This window comes from Onychomys torridus, chromosome 15, assembly GCF_903995425.1.
Source record: "Onychomys torridus chromosome 15, mOncTor1.1, whole genome shotgun sequence".
In the NCBI taxonomy this organism is placed as follows: domain Eukaryota; kingdom Metazoa; phylum Chordata; class Mammalia; order Rodentia; family Cricetidae; genus Onychomys; species Onychomys torridus.
The window spans coordinates 40281726-40308123 of record NC_050457.1 but is presented as its reverse complement, the minus strand read 5'-3'; the positions used below and the strand labels follow the sequence as shown (position 1 = coordinate 40308123).

Sequence of the window (26398 nt, the reverse complement as noted above, 5' to 3'; positions counted from 1 at the left end):
CCTGTCTGTTATGGCTGTTTTCTAGTTTGACTGCTGGAATGATCTCTTTTCTGACTTGCAGGAGTCAAGGCAGAACAGCACGGTGGAAGAAGACTCTGAGGGCGACAACGACTCTGAAGAATTTTATTATGGAGGGCAGGTAAGTAACGCTGCCTTCCAAAACCCAGTTTTCAAGTGTTCACAGTCGGGTGGGTCCTAGTGGAAGCCGGCAGCCTAGAAGTTGTTGAGGCCTCAGTAAGTAAGTAGTAAACACAAGAATTTGTTTTTCCACACGTTTTCAGAAATTTCAGATTTCCCTCACAGATCTTCCTACTGTGGTCATTCATTTACTGTCCTAATGAATTCTAGATGTTTTACACCCGGATTTGGATTATCATTTTGGCTTTCACATTGCTTGCTTTAATATTAAATTTTTGGTTAGCATGCAAGGAAATGGGCTTTGCTGTGACATTTTCACATATAGATACCATTCTACTCTGCTCCTATTGGCCCTTTCATCCTCTATCTGGTCTTCTTCCCTCAAATAGTCCCCCTTTGTTTCCACCACAGTCTGTGTATCCCATTGCACCTTCTTCTTCCTCCTCCACTTGTAGTCACTTTTCAATCTCTCTCTCTCTCTCTCTCTCTCTCTCTCTCTCACACACACACACACACACACACACACACACACACACACTCACACACCTAGATTTCACAAGAGAGAAAACAAGTACTGTTTGCCTTCCTCATAGACTTACCAATATTATTTTTATTAGTTACAATTATTGAGAAATATTAGTTTTTATTGTGTTGAAACTATATGAGGGAAGATATTTAAACTTGGCTACATATATGTAGTCAGATTTTTCTTTAGACCACCAGCTCATAAATAGTGACATCAAGACTTATTAATTATGAAAGCTCATCCTTAGCTTAGGCTTGTCCTGCTAGCTCTTATAAATTAAATTAACCCATTTATATTGATCTATGTTCTATCACGTGGCATTACCTCTCTTCCATCTTGCACTTCCTGCTTCCTCTCCATGTGTCCTGGCATCTCCTTCTTCCCAGCTTCCTCTCTGTCCCCGCAAGTTCCACCTAACCTCTTTCTAGCTTTTTGCCATTCAGCTTTTATTATACCAATCACAGCAATGCATTTTCACACAATGTGCAAACATCCCATAATACATATATGTTAGATATGCAATAACTCACAAGACTTTTCCAAATTTAAATCAAGCATTTGATTTTAGGCTATAGTCTATATAGTAAGTTGTTAGATTTCTGTAAACTCTTTGATCAAATATCTTTGTAGTTTGTATGCTGTGAGGGAAGGATAATGTGATAATGTGGGCTTTAAAGATAAAGTTAATATGGAAAAGAATTCACATGTTATACATGCAACATAAAAAAATCAATACTTGCTAAATCAGACATGCGCAAGGCAGTAGAAATGTGACCATGGGAAACTAGCGTCCTTCCACGGAGGAACTTTCTAGCTTGGGACACTTGTGTAACACAACAGCTCTCTTCCCAGCACAGCACTCTTCCAGTGTGCAAAAGAGGCCGTCCAAGTCTGATTTTTGTTTGCATTGTTCATTCTTTCAGAGGGGAATCTGCTGCTTTTCTTCAGTCTAGATATTCACCCTAAAAGGTTTCCAGAATATCTGCCAGTCATTCATTTCTTTTAAACATTTGCAGTCTTTATAAAATGAATTTCAAAAATGAAAGATGGATCACTAAAAATGTTGGAAGTAGAAAGGGTGTCCCTTAGGATATTACTGCATAGTGGAACACAAAGAACTAATCCAGTCCCCTATCCCTTGCTATTGGAAGGCATTATGTATTGACGTACTCCATCATGCAGATGGATGTTTGAAATACCAAATGCAAATAGGAACAGCAGTTACAAGTCATACTGAGTAGAAATGAATGTCATATAAAGGATTACTTCACAGTACAGTAAATAGGCCAGAATAAGAGAAATGAAGAGAAGAAAACCACAGTGTCAGTTCCGGGATATTCAAGTATGCCATAGCCTTTTAAATGCACATTCTGGTGTTTATGACTTCTTTTCAAGTTTGAGCATGACAGAAAGAGACAAAAGACTAGATTTAAGAAAGGCAAATTGAAGGAACAGATTAAGAAGGACATCATAGATTGACAATAGATTTTTCAGTTTGATGAATCACTTTTTAGGGACCATGACAGAATTGGACTTGTGATTAATCAACTTTAGGACTTTAGATTTAGGCTTGCATAAAAGAGCCTTCTAGTCAACCAACCATATTCTCTGGAGTGGTTATAAAAGGTATGTACATTGATCTACTGCTTACTACTTAACATAGCTGAAGCAAAGGAAGGATAAATATCATTTTGGCTGTTGGCATGTATAGAAGGAACAAGAAAGTTGTAAAGAGATGAAGAATAAAATATTCGAGTTCCTATTGAAATCAGCATACTAATAGTCTACCCTAACAAATGGATTGATATTTCTAATTCTATAGTACATATGGACTGCTAAATAGGGAAGCATGACATGCTCAGAAAAATATATGTGTATGTGTATAAAACATTTATGTACACACAGTACCTATATGTGTGTATATAAAATAAATGAATAAAAATGAGACTGTAATTACAGTGAGAATTTTCTTGAAGTGAATTTTAAAAGTCTGATTCTAACTTTAAAACATAATGAATTGTCCTAGCCATGTGTGAATTGAATTTTGCACAGATGCTGTCTGCCTACCTGGCCTACCTATAATGCCGGGAGGCTTTTGCACAGATTGTTTGGGTTGTTTGGGTCCTGGTTCCCTGACTCTTTCTTCACATAATTCTGAATTATCCTTTTTGGCAGGTGAACTATGATGGGGAACTGCACAAACATCCTCAGCTGGAAGCTGATTTGTCAGCAGTGAGAGAGATCTATGGACCACATGCAGTTTCTCTCAGGTAAACAGCTTCAGTGTTTTATTTCATATTTCTATTAGAGTAACTTAAAGGAAAATTCTTTTCACTGATTATATTTGGAAATGTTTGAGGAATTCTATTGTGTCTTTCTTGGTGCAAAATGACAGCTTTATGGCTTTTTTCTTATGCATTATTTTAAAGTTAAATTAGTTGCATTAATGAAATAATTCATTTTGAGAATTAGTTTTTAAAAAGTAGCAGTCTTTAAAAGTGTAATTATCCAGGTATGGCAGCATGCACTTGTGATTTCAGCACTTGGAAAGCTGAACCAGGAAGATTGCCAATCTGAGGTCATTTGGGGCTGTACAGCAAGGTCCTTTATCAAAAATAGAAAAGGTATCATAATTACTTGCTATACTAGATGTTTTTGTAAGTTTGGCTATGTCATTGTAAACAATAAGAGTAAATAAAGCAGAACTACTGGTACACAGGTCACATGTCCACTGAAGATGGAGGGTGGGGGGTGGGAGACTTGATACACGATAGTTTGAACGAAAGTGTGTTTCAGTCTGTAATTAACTAATATCTGGTAATATATTTCTAACTACTTTTTATTATATTTAACTCTTTGGAAGATCTTCCATCCCTATTCTTTTTTTTTTTTTTTTCTGTTTAGTATAGGATGTTGTTTGTGTCTTAGAAGTCAGGCTGGCTTATTTTGCATATGGTATAGTCTCTATGTTCCCAGTGGAATTCTAGGCTCCTTTCATAGCCTGACCTCAATTCCAGCCCTAACTACCAAACACCTCAGCTGGACTAGGCTACCCAGCAATTGCACAAGTTGCCCTCTTGTTGAGGTGAGTACTCCCTGTACATCGCACTGTGAAGGTCAGCTACTTAAGTCCTCCTCAGATCTCAGCACAGACAGCTCTGTGTTCTGTACATCCAACATTTGGCTTTTGCCTCTTGATTACATTTCTGTTGTTTGTTGTTAATAATTTACTGACTAGATTGAGATTTGTGATAGCTGCGGCACTGCCCTTTATTTGTTGTATCTTGCTATGGTTTGTTTTTTAATCACTATTTGGGAACTGAACATAGTATGGGTGTGTCGTACAAGCTGGAGGATTCGTGGTGGATTCTTGACTGTCTCCAGTGGCAGCATCTGAAAAAGGACACATTTTCTGGTTGTCACTTTTCAGTGACACAGCTCTTCAGTAGACATACCCGTATTTTGAGAAGGGGAACAAATATTTTTTATTTTGGAAGTCTACAAATCAGTAATTTATAATTGCCAAATATTTCATTTAGATTTTAGGAATAACAATTCAGTTCCACCTCTAGCCTAAGTAAGTGAGGATTGTGTACCCAAAGCATCTCTCTCGTTTTTGGAGGTGCATGAGGCTGACAATGGTGGGTTATATACTTGGTAAATGAAGTTTTTATAAATTTAAAGGGCTGTGATCATTCCACAGTTGGTCTGCTGTGTGGTCCAGATTAAGGACTGTGGACATGTTGTGTTACAGAATGAATGCTTGAGGAGAGTATAGGAGCCACCAGGAAACTATCCATCGCTATGGCTTCTATTTTTCTATGGTAGTGGAATTTTTCTAAGAAACTTAAAACCTTGATTTTAAATACAATAATCTTCCACTAAAAGAAGACTATGAGATATAACTATGATTCAACCTAGAATTCAGCATCCCACCCTCCCCTCAAAATATATATTGTTGCTTAGAGGATTGCTTTAGTACATGCCTTTTATAGTTAAGATTTTTCTAAAACACATTTCCATATTTTCTGAGCTGTCATTTGACTATGAAAGTTTTGTTTCCTCACCAAGTATTTAGAAGTGTTATTCGGCAAGTCTGGTGGCCTCTACTAGTGTTTTCTATTAATAATAGTGGTATTGACAGTTGTAACGTGTTGCAGCTACATAAGTGCTTGGAGTTCCAACCAAGTGAAATACCTAAAAGTTGTAGGTTACTTGAAATTTTTCTCCTTCTCTGTTTCACTTACAACAGTTTTGATCCCACTTAAATCTCAATGCAAGCTCTATTCTTGCCTTGTCTAGATTTTTTTCTAGCTACAGAAGATGATTGCAGAACAAATAATCTCTAGCAGTCTCTTGACATGAAGTGAACCACAGCAAAACGTGTTTGATTGACTTTAAGTAAATAAAAATGAATTTACAGCCTAGCCTATTCTTCTGGCCCAAGACACACTGGGAAATGAATAATTAGATAAAAGGCCTTGGAACCTTCCTCACAGAGTTCTAAGTCTTTTGAAAGCAGAATGTTCTAATTAGCTGTTCTTTTACTTAATTGAGGCTTATAAGGAACTTAATGGAGTTTGAAGAGCAAAAGTACCTTAATATGCACAGTAGGCTATTTGGTGTCATTTTTTTTTCTTTTTTTATGTGACATCTAATGAGAAAGGCAGCTAACCACATCTGAGTTCTTTATAAGAGATAGAAATAGCTGATTGCCTAGGTTGTAGCAAATCCCTTTTAAATGCAGGCTAAATGTAGATATGGAAAAAGTAATTGGTAAATAGATTTATTACTAAAATTAATAATGGAATCTCAGTTCGTCCTTACATCAGAAACAAAATAGTGGCTGCATGGAATCATGCATGTACACGTTGAGGATGATTTTGATGCAGAATCTTGTGAATTGGGAGGTGAGTTAGATCCTGCAGGATAAATATCTGGTGGTTGGACTAAATGTGTTTCATCTTGAATCACGTAGCAGTATGTACTGCTGCGTTTTTCTCTTGTCTATGTAGTCCTCAGTCGTGTTTTCATAAAATAGTGTAGATAAATGCCATTTGAAAACAATCTGAGACAAGTGATGTTAGAAATGGAAGGAAATTCGCATTCCCCTGCAAAGAGATGGTTTTGATAGTCACCTTGTGAAATGTCAAACTTCGATCTCAGATAACTGATTTTTCATTTATGATGATGATATTTTTCATTTTAAAAAACTGGCATTGTTGGAGTGAGCACTCAGCCTCTTACTGTAGCTAATGCCTGATGCAGCAGGATGCTTCCAGGTTTGTGGGGGTGGCACGTTTTGATCTCCTTTACTGATGGACTTCTGGCATATGCCTTTCTGATGTTTGGAGAACATGAGCATTCTGAGAATGTGATGCTTGGAGGAACAAATGGATAGTGGTAGGCTGATAACCACCAGACTGTTACTTCCTAAGAGACAATAAAAAACAGAAAATAAATGTAAAGCAGGGGGTGGGGGGAACCTTAGGCATAACTCAGGACATCCACTTCCATTCTTCTGGTCCTTTAACTTCCCATTTACACCATTCTTAGGAACTATTTCCTTTTCTTTGTTCTTCTCTTTCCTGTCAAGTGATTGCTGTGTCTTTGCCTGACACCTTTGACACTTGGCATAGACACACAGCAGTCCTGGCCAGTGAATTATGCACATGTATGCTGGAGGATAAGTCTCTGTGTCTTCCACATTCTATCCCCCTTTGCATCTCAGTCATGACCATGACCAGCCCCCATCCCTCGGTACCTTGTGGGGTGAAGTATTATCATTAATGTTGAGCCATTGAGATCTTGAGGATGCTTCTTCACCACATAAAGGAGCCTACACAGAAGCCTGTCAATCAGCAAAGGAAGATCTTGAACTGCAGGCTTGTAGCATCCTGTCTAGCATATTGATTCTTGACACTCTGAATTGAGGGTATTAAAAAAAAATCCCAAGTGAAAATCAGGGAAGTGATGAGAGTACATGCACAGTGTAAGGAACCAAAGTGGGAAGTGTTTTCCAGACTCACAAATGCATTTGAGATGTAAGCCTCAGTACCTCAGCCTGTGTGCTCACCTCTGCTCCCAAAGCCTGGACTTTCTTCCAGCAAAACCAAGGGTTTATAACCTGACCACAAAGTTGCAGCAACTCTCTGTTCTATTCTCTTGTGCACTATTGTTTGGTCTCACAAAAGATCACATTGCTCTCTCATCTGCATCTGAAGTCTTCTCAGCTTGTCTCTTTGAGAAATTTATAGCTGTGTTGGAGAACAGTCTTGGAAAAGCTTTCATCTTGCCAAGGTTTCTTCCCGATGGCTGAGTTTGCATATTTCTTGGCCCATTCACAAACATCTCTCCCACACTGGGCAGAAACACACACTGAGTAGGCATGCAGAGATAGACATGCAAGCTGTGGAGTTTCAGATGTCACAGGAAGGTGTATGTTCCTTCCTACGTATCTTCTCAAAGTATCACTGCCTAGTGGTTGGAAGTAGAAGTAATTAAATAACAGTAAATATTTATTTCTCAGGAACCTGTGGTAGAATTGTGTGTATATATAAATCTATAGTTTTTTGACATTCAATAAGGAAAGATTAGATATATAAAATGTTTTTATAATAAGTATATTCACAGATAACTTTGTTCAAGTTGTTATAACTATTGTAACACTATTAACAAACTGAGGCTTATAGAGAAAGAAAAACCAGCATGTTCTAATATTCAATATAGTATATGTATTAAATATATTAATACACATTTGAATGTTTCATGAGCATTTATTTTGGGGGGGGGCGGGGAGCTTATTTCAGCTTACATAGTCCGACACTGAAGGATGCCAGATCATGAATGCAAAGCTGGAACCTAGGGGCAGGAACAGATGCTAATACCATACTACTTCCTGGCTTGGTCCCCAGAGATTGCCATCATCCTGTGGTCCTCTCTCCCTTCCTCCCATTTCTCTCTCTGTCTCTCTCTCTTTGTTTTTTGTTTGTTTGTTTGTTTGTTTTTTGAGACAAGGTCTTTTCCTGTAGCCTTGGCTGACTTCAAACTCACATAGATCCACTAGCCTCTGCCTCCCAAGTGCTGGGATTAAAAGCATATGCTACCCCTGCCCAGCTAAGGAGCGTTTCCTGATTGGTGCCATTAAAAACAGGAAGAGGAATTGACCGGATTCTCACAGTGTTTTCATAAACTTGTAATTACTGGCAATAAACATGTCTTCCTTTTTAAAAATGCTAATGATTAGATTCAGGGTCTTGGGCATGCTGGAATACATTACATCACTGAGCTACGGACATCTTCTGCCTTGTCCTTGAACTGCAGTTGTCCTTGAACTTATTATGTAGCCCAGACAGGCCTTGGAGTCTTCATTCTCCTATATGCCTTGATTACAGACACACACCATTGCTCCTGGTGTGTACAGATATTTTTGAATAATCAATATCACCTGTAAGTATCTTAAGAATCATGTGATTTTCAAAATATGTCAACTCAAAGAGAAGCTCTTCAAGGAGCCAGAAGTCAGGCTATGGATCAGAGGGGAACATTACGTAGCAGATCTTCCCCAACATGCCATTCCAGAGTAAACCAACCACATTAGATTATTTTTCATTAATTTCCCTCATCTCAAAACTAAGGGGAAAAAAATCAATTTCAATTTGGTGTGGTCTTTTCACAGCAAATAAATGGAGGCTATACACAAAATTGTTTTGTCATAAATCTAATCCCACATCCAGATCACAGTCACAGTTCGAATTACTTCATACATCAGCATTCAACTTGATACTGCGTTTCTGTTGTTGATCTGAGCCGTGGAAAGTTATTTGGATACATAAGTGGTCTTGATAACTAGGTCACTCCATCTGGACAAACTGTAATCGCACTTTGTGTCTCTCAGTGGGAAACATGAAATTACTGGCATTATGTAAAAAGGACATCAATACCAAAATGAGTTTGAATATGCACAGTGCCATTTGTGAACTCTGAATTATGGCATAAAAACAAAAACCAGTGTAACCATTTCCAGACATGTGCCTGTACAGCACTGCTAATTGCCTCCTTAAAGTAGTGTACTAGTGCTCTGCCATGGTGAAAAAGAGAACCTGAAACCCAGTATTTCACTTCCCTTAGAAAATTTTCCATATTAGAAATAAGGAAGAAACTAAGTTTTGACCCCCCCAATAAAAAAAATCATACAGGGAATATTTATACTTTTAATGTTCATAATTAATGGTTTTAAAATGTGGCATGCCACATGGTGATCAGATCTTTCTATTGGGTTCTTTAAGCTACTTGCAGAAAATCCATTGTGGATTAGGATTTTGTGTATGTCTGAATCCTTCCTCTCTGCCTCTTAACCACACTCTTCAAGCTTAGACAAACTCAGCTCTTCTACTAACAGAATTGTAAAGAGGAGAGAAAGAGAAGGCATCATGATTGTAGTGGGATGTAGTAACTTTGATAAATTAACAGTTAAGTAATATGTTGAGAGTCTCAAATAAGTCATTCCACACATTTGACTCCATAATCACAGAAATTATTGTTATGAGAAGACAGGTGTATAGAGATTTCTTTCTGAGGAAGTGTTTGGTCAGTGTCTATGATGCAAAAGAATCAAATGCATCCAAGTGTTGTATTTATTTTACAGTTACTCTAATTACATTCCTTTAAATGTATGATTTTGAAGAATAACACAGAAAGCACCAATTATATTGAAGAAGAGAAGTAACAAGAAAAATTCTTTAAATACCATATATGGAAAAGACTAGAGTGAGACTGAAGCAAAAATAATGATGTCTGGCCAGATGTGGGCACTTCTGCCTATAATCTCACGCTTGTGAAGCTGAGTCGAGAGAGCCATGGGTTTCAAACCAGCCTTGGCCACATAGTAAGACCCTTTCTCTAAGAATGCTCCCTGATGATGCTCAAAGAGTTAGTTTTGTACCTTTCCCCCCCTGTTTCTTACACATAGAATCATATCACCTTTCTAGTCAGTGGTTAGGTTTTTTTTTTTGAATAAAATGTGTAACTTTTAAAAATGAACTTAAAACCGACACTGTATTTATTATACAAATATTCTTCCAGGCCTGTGAGGCTGAGGTAAAGGAGGTCTTCCAGATGTACTCTTTACTGAACATTACAAAAAGTAAAGTAGAAATGCAAAAAAGTAGGAAGAATGTTTAGTTTTCATTATTTAATATGTTTTAGTGTGTGTGTATGTGTGTGTGTATGCATGTATGTGTATGTGTGTGCTTGTGCACGTGTGCACTTGCACACGCTCCTGAGCGCATAGGGGAGTATGCTTGTGAGAATTTGCCTGTAGAGGTCTAAGGGAGAGCTTGGAGGAGTTGATTTTTTTTCTTCCACTGCTTGTATCCTTGGGATCAATCTCACGTCAGGCTTGGTAGCAAGGATCTTTACTCACTGAGCTATCTTGCCGACCCAAACAAAAGTTTTTACCATCAACATATTATAGTGTAAGTATTTCTTTGTTATTTGTTATTCAGTGGAATCATTTCCAATAATTCCTCTTCATGTATGGATCCAGGTAAGGTTTTGCACCCTTGCCTTGTTATTTCTTAGGGTCAACCCTTGTCAATAGGATGGTTTCTGTCAAGGCCACTTCCTCCCCAGAAGCTGCTCTGGAACGTGTTTGATTATCTTGTGTTAGCTTCTTTTCTATTGCTGTGAGAGAACACCATACCCAGGGCAACTTTTAGAAGACACTGTTTGTTTGGGCTTAGTTTTCCAGAGGGTTAGAGTTCCTGATGCATAGTGGAGGCAGTAGGCTCCAGAAGCTGACAGCTCACACCTCAAACCATAAGCAGGAGAGCGAATTTGAAATCACTTTAAACCCTGCAAGTCCATTCCAGTGACATACTTCTTCCAACAAGACCATGCCTCCCAAACTTCCTCAACAGCATCATCAAATCAGGACAAAGTATTCAAATAGACTAGACTATCAGGGACTCCCCTTCAAACCAACACACATCTCATAACTGCAGTGACCGGCTTTTTATATGTGTGACTTGGATAGTCAATGTTTTTCATGAACCATTTGCCTGTGCTAAGGGTCATTAAATTATGACCACTGAGCTTGTTTCCGATACTCAATAGAGTACAACCAAATTTTGCCTTTCAAGGGAGTTGCAGAAAGAAAAAGTGTAAGAAACGATGCAACATAGGACAGTGTGTAGACTAACCGATTTCTCCTGGCTGCCTGTTCCTGAACAACCTGTCATAGGCTTAACACTAATTACAAACTATTTGGCCTGTGACTCAGGCTTATTATTAGCTAGTTCTTATATTTTAAATTAACCCATTTCTATTAATCTGTGTATCGCCATGTGGCCTGTGGCTTACTGGTACTTTCACATCTTGCTTCTTGAGTGGCTGGCTGGCATCTCCTATGACTCTGCCCTTCTTCATCTCCATCTTCAGTTTGAATGTACCACCTAGCCTTATTCTGCTTTACCATTAGCCAAAACAGCTTTATTTATCAACCAATGAGAGCAACACATATTCACAGCATACAGAAAGACCATCCCACAGCAGCCATGCCCCAAAATTCCTAAAGTATATATTTTCTTCACCACAGAAAAAATTTTCTATACCAGTAACTTAGAGGCATAAAGAAAACCTATTTTTTGGTCCTTATTTTTGTCATATTTGTTGTATAATGTCATATAATGTGTGATATTTATTTTACAAAGAACATAGATGGAATGGTGATGCTGTTGTTTAAAAAAGTCAATTCCTGTGTCAATAATTAGTTGTTAAAATGTTAGCATGAGATACTTTATATTTCCTAAAAAATAAAATGTGTTTTATGATTTGACATATTTTTGAGGAAAAAAGTGAAGAGGTTAAATTACTATTTCTAGCTTTATACCTCTTTGGTCATGGAAACAAAAAAATACCGATAGATCCTGCTAGATTTCTTTCTTTATTAAGCTATACAAATTAGGTGAATTAAATCATATGCTCATTCAGTCATAATGTTTTATACTTAGAACCCTGTAAACATGGCACAGTCATGTACTGTATTTGCATTATTGGTGTGTACAATACACAGCAATTTTATTGAGTTTCTCTGTGTTCTACATACTGTCCACAGGCTCGGATTTGGGCACATGTGGGTAAACTCTGCATTGACTGTTTAGTTGTTTCACGGCTTCATATATTCGTGTAATCAATTTTAGTGATTTTCATCCCCCTTCATTCCCTCCCTCTTCTACTGGAACCCTTCTCAACAAGTACCACTCCTCCACTGATGTGTGTGTGTGTGTGTGTGTGTGTGTGTGTGTGTGTGTGTGTGTGTGTGTCCCTCTGAGTTCAGTAAGAGTTACTTGTCCAAACAAAGGTGGGATATTACGTAGTGTAACTCCATTGACTTCTTAATTTTTCATTTGACAACTTTTTCTTTTACTTCCCTGTTTGTCAGTTTCTTCATTAATATTAATGTTAAATTGTGTCATTCACAAGGTTATCATGAGGACCTAATGATGTATTTCTTTGATATTTAAACAGATATTCATTACAAAGTGGTGGTTATTGAGTATTGGGCCAGTTTAATGCTTGTATAAATGACTGACAAATAGAACATTCAAGTCCCAGTATTGCCTCAGAGCTGTGATCTATAAGCCACTTTGTTGCTTTATAAGGCATATGCAAACACAGTGAAAACAGTAAGAAACAGTATCTATAATGTTTATGGATCCCCCTCTGTCCCCACCCAACCTTCTCTTCCCCCTCCCACTTCCCCTCCTATATATCTCATAAAATCAAGACTGGCTTGAACTCATGATGTAGCTTCTGATTCTCCAGAGTGTTGATACAGGCATGCACCACCATTCATGATTTTATACAGTACCTGGGGATCAATCCCAGGGTTTAATGTATGCTTAGTGAGCACTCTCTCAGCTGATCTATATCTCAAGCCATGTTTTGTTGACATTAAATTATCACATCAATATAAAATCCTGAGAGTATTTTCTGCCAGTTATAACCTCAATTTAACTATTATATATTAACTTCTATAATTCTGGTTATTTTCATATTTTATCCCTGATCCTCTATGCTATTCATAACTTCATAAGAATTATGGGAACATATGGACATGTATAGAAAAGGATATTACTTTTGTTTTCTTTTAATTACATTAAAAACCATGATGTACAAAAGTTGGTCTTCATGATGCCTTTATATAACCCAGAGATAGATCTCATAGGCAGAGTGCTGACTTAACATATGCATTAAAAAAAATAAAGGAAAACAAGGAAAAAAATAAATCCCAAACTAGATTTTGGCTGGAATGCCCTTATGTGGCTCACACTTTCACTGTTTAGTTGCATGTCCCTGTATCAGACTTCAGGCTACCTACACAAATAATACAGTGCTGTGTAAGTAACAGCACCAGAACCAGCTTCCAAAGCACCCATGCCCAAGGTAGAAGAAGAATCCATTATCACTTTATTGTATACTCCCTTTATCTCCTCTGGTCAGAAACTTCTTTCTTGCCTTAAAATCAGCTCCTTGTCCTCTAAGTGGGTAGTGATACTGGAGCAGTCACATGGGGACACTAATGTGACTCAGGGAACTGAGACTGTTAGGTACCATGATGGACCAAGAAACTCTTGAATTTATGTATGCAAACACATACATAATATATATGCACTCTGTAGTACAAATAAGCAAAAAGAGATGACAGTCCAAGTATACTGAATTAGTTTATTCATATCCAAGTTCATTTCTAATCTTAGAAGTCAGCAATCAGAATTAGTGATTACATTTTTAATTACAATAACCAGTCACATACTGACTATTAAGGAAAATGAAAACATTTATGTTAATCTTTGCTTTCAGGGAATATGGAGCTATTGATGACGTAGATATTGATCTGCATATTGATGTCAGCTTTCTGGATGTAAGTATCAATTTCTGTAATATCACCCACACATTTAAAGTACATTTATCTTTATCCTAAGAAACTCAATTTTGGATTGTTTTATAGCACCATTACATACTGCTTTGTTAAAGTGATTTATGAAGACTGATCAGTGAAGCTGAGATAATACATCTTTTTCATTGTTTTTCCATATATTCTGAAATGTCTGTGTTTTAATTATAGTACTTCATTATACAAGTTCTCATTTTTATTTGTCATACATAAGGCAAAAATGAAAGAGTACTTTGGCCTCCTTGTTACACAACATTGTTTTTTGAAATAATTTATAGGCCTTTACAATTTATGCATTCCCTTAGTGTAAGTTAAAAAGTTATGATTTGTTTCTTGTTTTAAGGTCTAAAAGATGCCAACCTTACCTTTTCAATGTATTTGTGCAGGAGGAGATTGCTGTGGCCTGGGAAGTGATTCGAACAGAACCTATTATCGTTCGACTACACTGTTCACTTACACAGTATTTAAATGGCCCAGGTTAGTATTGTTTCTCTGTTATTTTCAAGACTAACTATGTAAAAATGGGTGTTCCTTTGATAATTCTGATTGCTGACTTTTAAATGTTAATTATTTTGATAATGGTGTAGGTTCTATGCTAAGCCAGATAATTTATCACCTATATAATTAAGGAAATAAAATTTATCACCTCTATAATTAAGGAAATAAAATAGATAATGCTAAACTACATAGACTACATAAATTGAACAGTTTCTGTGAGGAAAAAAAAGCCAACAATAAAACCTCACAGGCTTTGCATACAGTTGTAGCACAGTATGTATGTATGTATATATATATGTGTTTAGTTGACCTTAGTTATTTAATTTTCCTGGTAATCTTACCCATGGCTTCCAGAGAATTTAGCTTAGAAAACCATAACAAGTGGAGGTCACAGCAGCACTTTGGGTTTTTGAATTCCTATAGGACAGTGCTGCTGTATTCAACTGACAGTTATTAAAAACAAAGGATTCTGCTAAAAATAAATTTTGCCCAAATTTATGAGTTGGCTAAAATGTCTTTCTACCAGTGAATGTAACCCACCCCCCAACACACATACAATCATACTTCCATTTCATTTGCTCACGCTAATCTAATTACCTACTGCTGCGTAGTAAACCGTCCCAAGACTTCGTTCTTCATGGGTTTTGTTAGGTTTAGCTGCAGATGATACAGTGCTTCAGACATGTGGGATAGGAAGCCGGAGGGTTTAAATGCATCACTAAGTTGGAAACACATCATGCTGGGTATGAAAATGACTAACTGTCGATTCAGGATCATCTGGTTTGCACCTATGTCAGTGACTACAGTCTGCCTCATACTTGACATATCCAGATCTTTGGGCTCCTTTCACTATGCTAGACAAGGTCCCCCCAAAAAGCATGTCTCTTGAGACATGGTATGCCTGCTTGACTTTATCCCATCTGTGGTTCAAGCACATGGGGATGTCAGGTCTGAACCTTTTTCTTTATTATTTAAATTAGGAATACAATGGAGTTATTTATGAGATGAAAATGAAGTCTGTGTCCATGTAATCATAACACATGTATTGATCACAATTAATTTCATTATCATTCATACTGTGTGTCATTTTCTTTCTTTTATTCCTCATATCCAAGTACTTGGGTTTTTGCCAGTCTGCCATCTACTATGCCATTGATTTAGTTCATAATTCAGTGTTGAGTTGAATGCCCACACTATATATTCATTTTGTCCGTGTTCCTAACTGACCCCCAGCACACCCCCCCATTCTGTTTTTTATCTATTTTGAATCGTACTGAGGTCATCAGTCAGTGACTTCCAAGATTCATCCTCAGTTAGTCCAGCAGGAACTGAGATGCTTTTCACCACTTAGTATGTTTTGTAAATTTTTATTTGTTTTCTTTGAATAAGAATTGGCAGGGAAAACAGTTCCGCACTTACTGAGATCCAAAGATTCTGACAGTGGGAGAGGTGGCCTGCAAATTGTATGCTACACACCCTGCTCCTTTGCCAGCCTTGGCTCGGCATCCTAATACCATGCCCTCAACCCTGCATGGCTCTTGTTAGCAGCTTGTAGACCCTAAGTCGACTGTCCTTAGACATTGGTCACTTTACTGGGAAGAGTAGATAGTGTGCATTACTGTCCCACAGTGTGAGTATGACTTAGATGAGGACAGTGGCCTACTTAAACTCTGAGATGTAACCCATGCTCCCATCCCACCCATAGGACAGAGGCAGAGGAAAGACCGCACCACCATCTGTGCCCTTACTGGGCTGCTCTCCTTTTTTTAGTCATGTTCTTTGCTTCACTGAGTACTGAGTTTACTGGGTTCTCCTGGGAGCAAGTCTTTTAATAAACTGCTCCAAATCTTCATTTTGGGTCTCCACGAGATTGTGACCTGTTACCACTCTATTTGGCAGGGGAAAGTGGTCTCATGCAATGGCCAACTATATTTAGGGCATGGGACAACTTACATTCTGAGGGCATTCTGCGGGTTAAGCAAGGTCATGTGAGAAAAGTTCACTTGGGTTCATGTTGTATACAGTTCAGGAGGGCAAAGTCACCTTAGTTCAAGCTAAGTACAGTCAAGAGGACAACCCATGCTTGGAAACATCATTCTGAATTATTATGGGTAAGATGGTGGCTAATCTAAGGTAACACCCACTCTTATTATTAAATCTGGGAGGAGTACAAAAGCATATGCCAAGAACAACCCCTTATAGAGGAACAGAGATCACAAGACTCTTGTCTTGTTTTCTTGGAGTTTTCTCACAAGGTCTGAGAAATCCCCTCACACAACTTCATTCCTGGACAGTGTTCCACCATCAACCTAACATGGGCAGGGCGGGAGAGGAGCCGGAGCCTCTTGATTGTGGATACCCTGCCTGACCAACCTGGCTCCACACTGTCAGTCTCCTAGAACATACTCTCTTTCTTGTGGTTAGTTGCCCCTTGTGTGAGGTGCGTTTGATATTGATGACCTTTCATTCCCTCTCTCTCACAGGGTGGGAGTGTGGGACCAGCCAGTAGGACCCTGGACCTTGCTTCATAGTCTCCCCCCCACCCCCGAGCTGAGGACCAAACCCAGGGCCTTCCACTTGCTAAGAAAGTGCTCAGACTCTTCTTTTTATAGCAAAATTCTCTTCAACTTTCCTATGCTACTCCATTTAACATAAGAAAGACCTGGTTTGATTGATTTTTCTCGTAATTCTCTTATACACTAGTTAAATTGGGGCTTGTTCAATTTTTACTTATATGTCCATCTTACTAGTAAATTCTTCCCATAGTTATGACTTTCTTATCTTGAAAACTTGGGGAGGAATTTGACTTAAAATGGACTATGATGCATAATATATGAGTAGAGGTAGAGATACTGTGCCTGAGAGAACAACCAATTATTCCAGGACAAATAATTGGGTTTTATCCTAACTTATGATTTTGATTATTGCAATCAGATAAAATGGTGAGAAAAAAAATCTCTTTTTGTACTAAATTTTATTCAGAAAGCAGTGTTACACTCTTGACAGTAATTACATTATTTATTTATTGTTTCAGAATTTCATACATGCATACAATGCATTTTGATCAAATCCACTCCCTTCTAGTTCCTTCCCTTCCTCCCCTGATGAGATTTCCCTCTTAAATATCTCTGTCTCTGTCTCTCTCTCCCCTGAGCCCTTTCTCGGTCTCTCTCCTTTAAAACCTTCTAAATTCACTTAGTACTATTGCTAGTTGCTAGTTGCGTGGCCCATCTAGAGGAGCTTGGGTAGTCTGTCACCCCTCCACCACCCCCCAAGAAAACTCACCCTCTCTTTGACAGTAGCCATCAACTGCCAGGATCCACGGAGCTAGGCAGGGAACTCTGAGTCTCTCGCATCCATTCTGGGATTTTATCTGGCTTGATCTTGTGCATTTCATCACAGCTGCTCTGAATTCATGTGTGCAGCAGACTTGCCCATGTCCAGAAAACACCATCTTCCTGTCTGCATCCAGAACCTCTGGCTCTGACAGTCCTTCTGCCCACTCTAATGATATGATCCCTGAGTCTTGGGAGGTGGGAGTGTGATTAAATGTGACAGTATTTCTTTGGGGATGTTTTGTAGTTTTTGTTTGAAGGCATCAACATTTATAGTGAAAAGAACTTGTAAAAATTTATGACTAACCCAAGATTTAGTACTGACCTACTTGACAGTTCTCTTTGAAAATATTTACCCCTATGTTCTAGAAATTTATGAGCAACACTAATTTGAAGTACAGTATTTAGTTGGGGCTAATCTTTCTGTGAACAGAAGAAATGGGGCAAGCATTTTACACTTTGAAATTAAAGAGAAAGATAATTTTTATTATATATGTTTAAACCAGGTTATGCTTGTTACAGTAATATGTGTTACATAAAATTGATCTGTAAGTCCAGTTCCTGATTAAAATGCTGTTTTGTTGAAAATGTTGAACAATTTTCATTAATAAGCTCTTTGTTTAAAGCACCACATTATTGGTGTCTCTTCACCTATGCTTACAAGATCAGACTGTATGTAATGAATTTTCATCATTTTCACCCCATTATCCTCTCTCTCCTCCTTCACTCTTCTGCTGAAGGCCTTCTGACAACAAATCCCTCCTACTCTGATGTTGTGTGCGTGCGTGCGTGCGTGCGTGCGTGCGTGTGTGTGTGTGTCTCCCACTGAATTTAATTACAGTTCCATTGATAAGTATGAAAATAGTGTGATTTACTGGAACGTGGGCAACTTATCAGTCCTTACACCACTGCCTGTAGACCAGTGGTTCTCAATCTTCCTAATGCTGCAATCCTTTAGTATAGTTCCACATGTTGTGGCAACCCCCAATCATAAAATTATTTTCATTGCTACTTCATAACTTCAATTTTGCTACTGTTTTGAATAGTAATGTAAATATCTGATATGCAGATGGTTTTAAGCATCTTTTTTTTTCTTTCTGAAGCTGAGGACCAAACCCAGGGCCTTGCACTTGCCAGGCAAGCGCTCTACCACTGAGCTAAATCCCCAGTTTTAAGCATCTTTTTTAGCAACTTTTGTTGAAGGGTTGGTTGTTCGGCCCCCAAAGGAGTTCAAACGGATCATGACCCACAGGTTGAGAACCACTGTTGTAGACCCTCATTGAGGGGCAAGGCCTTCTGAGTAGGGTCTCAGTCGTACGAGGATCCTTTGCAGCTAACCACAGCTGCAGTGAGTTCATGAGTTCAGTGGCTATGGCTTGTCCTGAAGACTCTTTCATGGCACTGTTCCCCCCATTCCTCTCTTTCCATCCCTTTTTTGGTCATGTTTTCTGAGCGTTTGGTGTACTGCTATAGAAATTCTCTTTGTGAATGATCTCTCCACAGCTATCTCTAAAGTAATGATATTTACCTTTCTTATAAAGGGATGTTTGTCATAGTTTCTAGTTTTATGTATTGATGCAGATGTAGCCTCCTTTTCCCTTCTCTTTTGATGAAGCTTAACTATTTCAGATGAGTTTATCCACAAGTTCTGGCTTGCTTAGTCAGACTTTAGAGTTTACTATATTTTCAACTCATTATTACTGGTTCTGAGGAAGTTATTAAGTTTTTAAAACATTGTTAAAATGTTGTATAAAATGCTTTTAGAGTTAATGAAAATTACAGATAGAATTGAGATTCTCTGTACCCTCCATGCTATTTCCTTGACTGTTGTTTTATATTAACTCATTAAATGGAATTAGTTATAGTTAATTACATTCATTTTAACAGTATTAGTCATTTTATCACTTGAGCTTTGAGATATTTTTAAAGTAGCATTTTGTGAGCTGTTCTGGTATGCTCTATAAGTTTTTAGCTCATTTAGATTATATTGCTAGTGACCAAGTGAGTAAATATTTATTATTTATAGTTTCCTTAAAATTAATCACTTTGACAAAGTATTGACACTTATTGTCTGGGTTTCTATGCAATGATTAGGTTTTTAAATTGTGTTTTTCTTTGTTTTTTTTGTTTGTTGTTGTTTGTTTTTAGAATTACCTATAATATATACTGGACAAACATCATCATCAAACGTTACCATTTTCTCAATGTATATCACATACTTTCTTCCCTGAAGGGTTTTAATTCTTCCAGTGTCTTTGGACCTTGCTATACTTTAAAAGTAGGCCAAGGCCCTGTAGGTTTCTCTCCTTTCTCTTCTTAGTCACTTTTTATCTGCCTGTGAGAAGATGTTACCTTTGAAATCTTAGGGAGACACAATGTGTTTCATTTTCTTATTTTTTTTTAAAGATTTATTCTTATTTTATGAGAGTTTGCCTACATATTAAGTCCGAGCACTGTGTGCATTCCTGGTGCACTAAGATGTCAGAAGAGAACATCAGGTCTCCTGCAGCTGGAGTTACAGACATTTATGAGTGACTGTGTGGGTGTTGGGAACTGAACCTAGGTCCTTTTCTGGAGCACTAAGCACACTGAACTCTTGAGCTGTCTCTCTAGCTATTCACTTTCTTATCCTTTTCTTTGAAAGAAATATTGCATTTAATTTTCAGGATTTTTCTTTTAATACAGTGACATCTTGTTTGGGTCACATGAGATTGGACTGATGTCTACAGTCTCCTTCACTTTTATGGAAGGGCTGGACTGTTTTTTAGAATGGAACTGATGGGTGTCTGGGGAATGGAGTGCTTCCATCCCTGCAAAGCCAGTGTGAGTTAAGAACTGTGGAACACGTGGGATCTGGATGTGGCCTGTAGAAGGACAGCATTGGCTCCAGTTGTCCCAACCCTTATTTTTCTGGGCATGTTTGGTGCCCCTGGGGTGTCACACTGTGATTTGTTCACTCATTTTCCTCCCTTTCATGTGATTACAACACTTCAGCCATTGTCCCTTTCCTTCTGGTACTATTCCATCTTTTTTTTTCCTCCCAGAAGTTTCTCATCAAGAAACATTTCTTTTCTCAATCTGGAAAATTAAATAAAACCCTTGACCTCAAATTCTCTTTCAACTGGTCCTGAAGTACTGTGTTTTTTCTTTACTGTCAGATTTTATTATGTGCGTTTTCTCTGCTCCCTTGTTTTCTTTTTTTCCCTCTCTTAAAATCCACTCAGACCAGATTATGGGGCCATCACTTCACACACGAATCAATGTTCCCCATGACTTTAATATTGCTGGATAGTCCTGTGACCAGTGTTGAGTACTCATCTTACCTCACCATCTTAATTGGTGAATCTGTTGTTTCCCTTTCTTGAAAGCATTTGGTGAATGTGTGTTCAGCTAGGGTTCTGGAGTCTCCACCCTCTGGGCTGTTCCTCACCAGGCTTCTTTGATGGATGCCTGATCACCCAGGCGTATAAAGTCTCCTTCCCAGCATTCTCTACTCCCTGAATCGGTCTGGCGTTACAGTTTTACGTATGTGTCAGCGAGGGCTATTTCAGATTTGCAGCTTTAATGCATACCTCTGCTCGAATGCCTTTTATTTCTTTCTGCTGTTTCACTCTTTCACTTGATTGCCAAATAAAGATTTCAAATTTAAAACACTTAAAATTAAATAATCAATTTCACTTCTCCAAATAACTATTTATGGTAAGTCACAAATTTTAAGAGTTATTTATTTAAATGTACACACACCTCTGTATGTATGTATGTATGTATGTATGTTTATACACATGCATTTGGTGAAATATGCACCACCTCAAGAGGATGTGCAGTGAAAATTAAGTCTATGCTTATCCTCATCGCTCACTTTTTAAAAAGTGATGTTTAATTTATTAGCATGTTTCACTTATAATTTTAAAATGTTCCCTGAACTGTCCTAAGTGTGGTTGTTGAAACTATTGTTCATTTAAGGTTACTCTTCATATTTCTATGTGTTATAACAGTAACATGTGCAGATGTTTACATTGATACACAGCCTGTAATGATCTTATGTTTAACACTTACATCATTAAAGCAGTGCTACAAAGAACAGTGTGCATACTTCATATGCGTGTGGGTGTATGTGCACATGCTCACTAATAGTAATCCAGTCATCTTTTGTGACTGAGTTTCAAGTCAGTATTTAACTGTGTTTTCCCCACTCTTTCCAGTGCCCACGGTTGATGTCTTTCAGATTTCTACAAAAGAGCGATTTGGATTGGGACATCAGCTGAAAAAGTAAGTTTGCTGAAGAGTAAAAAGTAAATTGCTTTTCAGGAGAGCTGCATTTTCCTTTTGCTCCTTTGCTTGGTTTTTATTCTCTCACATCTCGTTCAAGTGAGTCCCTGGGGATAGGACATCATCTTGGTGCAAAAAGCTGCATCTGTGATTCAGTTCTCAGAGCTCCCTTTCCATCCTGCTAGGCCCTTCTAGCTTCTCATCCACATCTACTCATCTCTCCACGCCCCACACTATATCCTTCTTGCTCATGTGAACATGGGGTCTCTCTCTCTGGGGTGTCCAGCAGAAAAGGCAGGGAGATGGATTAGTGGTGATGGAGCTTTCTCCCATAGGACTCACCTTGAGCTGGCTTCTTTAAGTTTGTTTTTTCTGTCCTGCTGAGCTACAGCCTTTTCCAGCTGCCCCTTCTCAATATGCAGTTGTGGTTTTTGCTGTTTATTTATGCAGCCTGGAGATGGTAGCTAGTTATCTCTCACTGTCTCTGAGCTGTTCCTATTTCCCATGCTGATGCCTTTGAAACACTCCTTTGTGAATTTTCTTTCTCTTTATTTCCTGGTCCCTTATTAGTAGTACCTCATTTTATCTTTTTACAAATGGACATGGTTCCCCCAAAACATACTGTGTTTAGAATTTATTTGAATAAGCAGATAAGTTCTTCAATATGTCATAATTAGCATTTATGACCTCTCATTTATATGGTCACTGAGATTCTGACATACATTTTTTTATTAGTAGTAGATGTGATGTAGAAATAGATAATAGGTTGGGAGGGTTGAGAAAAGAAGAACCAAGGTTTTGTTTATTGTACTTGTAAAAATCTCACAGGGTCTTACTGATAGAGTTTTTTTTTTTTCCTTTTAAACTCTAATTCACTTTTGTTTTCTGATTTTTAAGTCTGTTTTACCTAAAATCCTGCGTTTAAAAAAATGCAAAAAAACAAAACAAAACAAAAAAACAGTTATTGACAGAGCCGAATACAAGGGCAGCATGCATTATGTCTTTAGAAGAAAAAAAAGTGGTGCATTACAGACATTGGAGTTGACTTTTCAGCTTCTTTGAAATCAGTTACACTCTGTTATATGTGAGGGTGTAGATGCTGGGGCCACCAAGACTGTGTGGATCCTGAGTACTTGTGATTTGCCTGGAAGAATAACTATGCTGTCCCCATTGTCTCCTTTGCTGACCTTTCTTGCATAGGGAACACAGTTCTATATTCAGACAGGATCTAGATGAGCCCCAGCCTTGCATAAATGGATATCAGACCACTTTATGTGAATAGGAGAGATCTTTTCTTATCCATTGACTTTTAACTCTAAAACATATCAACAGATAACATATACATTTATTATGTAAACCTACAGTGTACTGTTTTAAAAACACACACACTGTGGGATAGTCCACTTTACAAATTAAACTTTTGTCAGTAACACCAAAATACAAATTTTTGTTTTTTAGTAAATATTTTTTTTAATTTTTAAAATATTTATTTCTTTAGCAATGCATAAAAATTATACACAGTATTGGGATAGCATGTGGTGATTCTACACAAGTTCAAAATATTTACTTCTTCGGCATAACATTTCTGTGATGAAAATATTCAAAATCAGCCTTTTGAAGTACACAGACAGAATCCTTACCTGTGATCCTGGTGCTGGATAACAGCACACAGAGCTTCTAATTCCTGTGTTTTTCTAAGTTAGTACTTCATGCTCTAATTCCCTGCCGTCCACCTCTGTACTGTCCCCACCCTCCGACCACCACGCTCATCCATAATATCGGTGTGTTTAACTTGTGTACAGGAGCGAGACCAACATTTTTAGATGCTGCGTGGAAAAGAGAACACCTGGAGCTTTTCTTCTCTGCTTGCTTTAAGTTACTTAACGTGATCCTCAGTTCCATCCACGACCTTGTGAATGACAGGATCCTGATGCTTTATGGAAGGATGGTTCATGTGTCCTTGCCCATGCTTCACTGTTTTGGCTTCTTTCAGGTAGAGCCTGACGATGTAGCCCAGGCTGGCCTCTCCAGTATCAGTCAGCCCGTGTCAGTGCTGGAATGGCATGTCTGCACCACTCATTCTCAGCCGGTGTGTGATCTCTGAAAGGCCCTTCGTTTGTCTCGATCTCATGTCCACTTTGAATAGTGCTGCAGTGGACATGAGTGTGCAGACATCTACAGATTTCATTTGTTTGGATAAACGCTTATAGGTGGGGCTGCCAGATCCCCTGCTGCTTCTATTGTAATAGTTTGAAGAAGCTGTATTCTAATTCTTATAATGACTGTTCTGTCTTTCCTTCTGTCTGTCTGTCTGTCTGTCTATCTATCTATCTATCTATCTATCTATATCTGTCTATCATCTTTTTAAAATTTTGCTATGTGTGTGTGTAAGACAGTTTTGTGGAGTCAGTTCTATTTGATTCCATTTCATGTGAGTCCTGGGGTTATCAGACTTCACAGCAAGCATTTTTAACCTACTGAACCATCTCACTGGTCCCCATAATGCCTGTTTTACTTTAAAAACATCACAGGTTCCCTTTACTGTGCATTGCAATCTTTCCTTGTTCTCTTCTATCTTTAGATAAGGATCAAAAAGCTGACTGAAAATACTGACATATGCCCCAGTTAACTGTGGTCATAATGTAAATAATAAGTGCTGTACTTATCAGAATTTCAGCTGTTAGAATTCGTAAGAATTCTTGAAGGACTATTTATTCTTTCAGATCCATAAACTTGACTTAGTAAGAGTCCGTCTGACCCTGTGCACTACCGCAGTGGTTTAGTTCCTTGATCAAGATGCAGCCCACGTCTTTCCCTTTCAGTTTAATGAATTTTCATCTTCATCATATGTCAGCCTTTATTGAGTAATGTTCTAAGAGAAAATACTTTACAATTTTCTGTGTCAGCTTCCTTTTTACTGGTGCCAGAAGTCTTATGTGATGTCTGGGCTTGTCCCTATCTTAGACCTCTAGGATTGTCCCAGTTTTTAATGACACTACACCAAGGTAACTTTGCTCAGATATGAATTATGCACAATTGCATTTGAAGTGGGGGGGGGGACTGCCCTTTTAGCTGCTCAGTTTTGAGTGTAGATGTGCACACAAATGCAGCCTCAGATAATTAACCCTTAACATTTAACATTCTGTGTCTCTAAAGCTAAATTAAATTTACAAGGTATGTTTAGCACATTATAGCAATGTTCTCTTTCAAAGACTCACATGGGGCATCTTCAAATTTCTGTTCTGGAATTAGGGAGGCTTCTCCAGTGCAACTGGTTTTATTTATTTATTTACTTTTTTTAGTTAGACTTTTTTTTTTCTTACATGAATCCATGGCTTACCCATCTTGGAGAGGAGCATGGGAGCACCTTTACATTATGTTACCTTGGCACTGCATTTTTTCCCTTTTAGCTTTCTTTTTATTTATTATTTGTGTCTTTCACATCATGCATTCATTTCCTGTCCCAGCGTATTTACCTTCTGCCCTTGCAGCCTCCACCTCCCCCCCCTGCCCCCTGCCCAGATAAAATGTAAGAGAAAAAAGAAAAGAAAAAAAAGGGGGGGGGATTTCATCATGGAAGTTGTAGTGCGGCATAGAGAGTCATGTAGTAAACCCTTTTGTCTATGTATCTTTACTTGCAAGTATTCATTGCAAAGAATTATTGGCCTGGTTCCAGGCATCTGGTTGCTGCTACACTGTTGATGCTGGACCCTCACTAGGACTCCTCTTGATTATCCAGCTGTTGCCCCGAGCTGTGGACATCCTGCGGCTTTGAGTCTGCAGGGCCAGTCGCTTCATGTGCTCCCGCAGATCATAGATGGGGTGGGCCAACACATAACCCTGGTTCTAAGAAGGTGGGCCTGGATAGTTGCTGGGTTGCTCAGCCCACCAGCTCTGTCTTGGCCTCACCACCAGGGTGAGCTCTTCTGCATTGCCTTGGTGAGTTCACCCCTTGCCGAGATGAGCAAGGTGTGGGGCCAGTTCTGCTTTCAAGTCCTCAGGGTCAGCTCCCCCATCTCCCACACCTACATCTTCAAGGCTAGCTCTTCTGTGTTGCCCAGGTGTGATGTAGGGGCCACTGTCCTGAGTCCTGAGCAGATGAGAGGCAGTGCTAGCTCTCTTGCTCTTATGACCTCAGGGCCAGCTCTCCCACCTGCCTTGGGCATTGATGGTGGGGGCATCTCTCTCCTGCCCTTGCCTCCATGTGACAGGTGAGTAATGGGGAACAGCTCTTCCATGCTCCCAATATTGGGGCTGGCTTGCTCAAACCTCTGCCAATGGAGGTGGCTCTGTTGTACTGCCCAGGCAAGATGCAGGGTCTGCTCTCCCAAGTGTTTCAGTTGGTAACAGGCAGGGGCAGATCTCCTGCTCTTTTGATTTGAGGGTGGGAGGGAGCATCTCTCCCTTGCCCATGCAGCCACATGGCAGATGAATAATGGGGACAGTTCTCCCATGCTTACAACTTTGGTGCTGGCTCACTCCACACCTCTGTCAACAGGAATGGTTCTATTGTGACACTGTTTTCAAAGCATCTTATTTATTTATTTATTTATCTATCTATCTATCTATCTATCTATTTATTTATTTAGTGGGATGGGGTTGATCAAAACAAGACAAGAATTAAACACACACACACACACACACACACACACACACACACACACTAGAATAAAC

At 38.5% G+C, this 26398-nt stretch overlaps 1 protein-coding gene across 2 annotated transcripts in view; it reads left to right on the top strand.

The window, feature by feature from the left end:
* Window positions 1–26398, top strand: part of Parp8 (poly(ADP-ribose) polymerase family member 8) — a 181908-nt gene that overhangs the window by 106380 nt on the left and 49130 nt on the right. For both annotated transcript variants that reach the window (XM_036206907.1, XM_036206906.1), the window contains exons 7-11: window positions 62–139; window positions 2840–2934; window positions 13529–13589; window positions 14009–14099; window positions 21658–21724. In XM_036206907.1, coding sequence (XP_036062800.1) covers window positions 62–139; window positions 2840–2934; window positions 13529–13589; window positions 14009–14099; window positions 21658–21724 — 392 coding nt within the window. The remainder of the gene's footprint in view (window positions 1–61; window positions 140–2839; window positions 2935–13528; window positions 13590–14008; window positions 14100–21657; window positions 21725–26398) is intronic.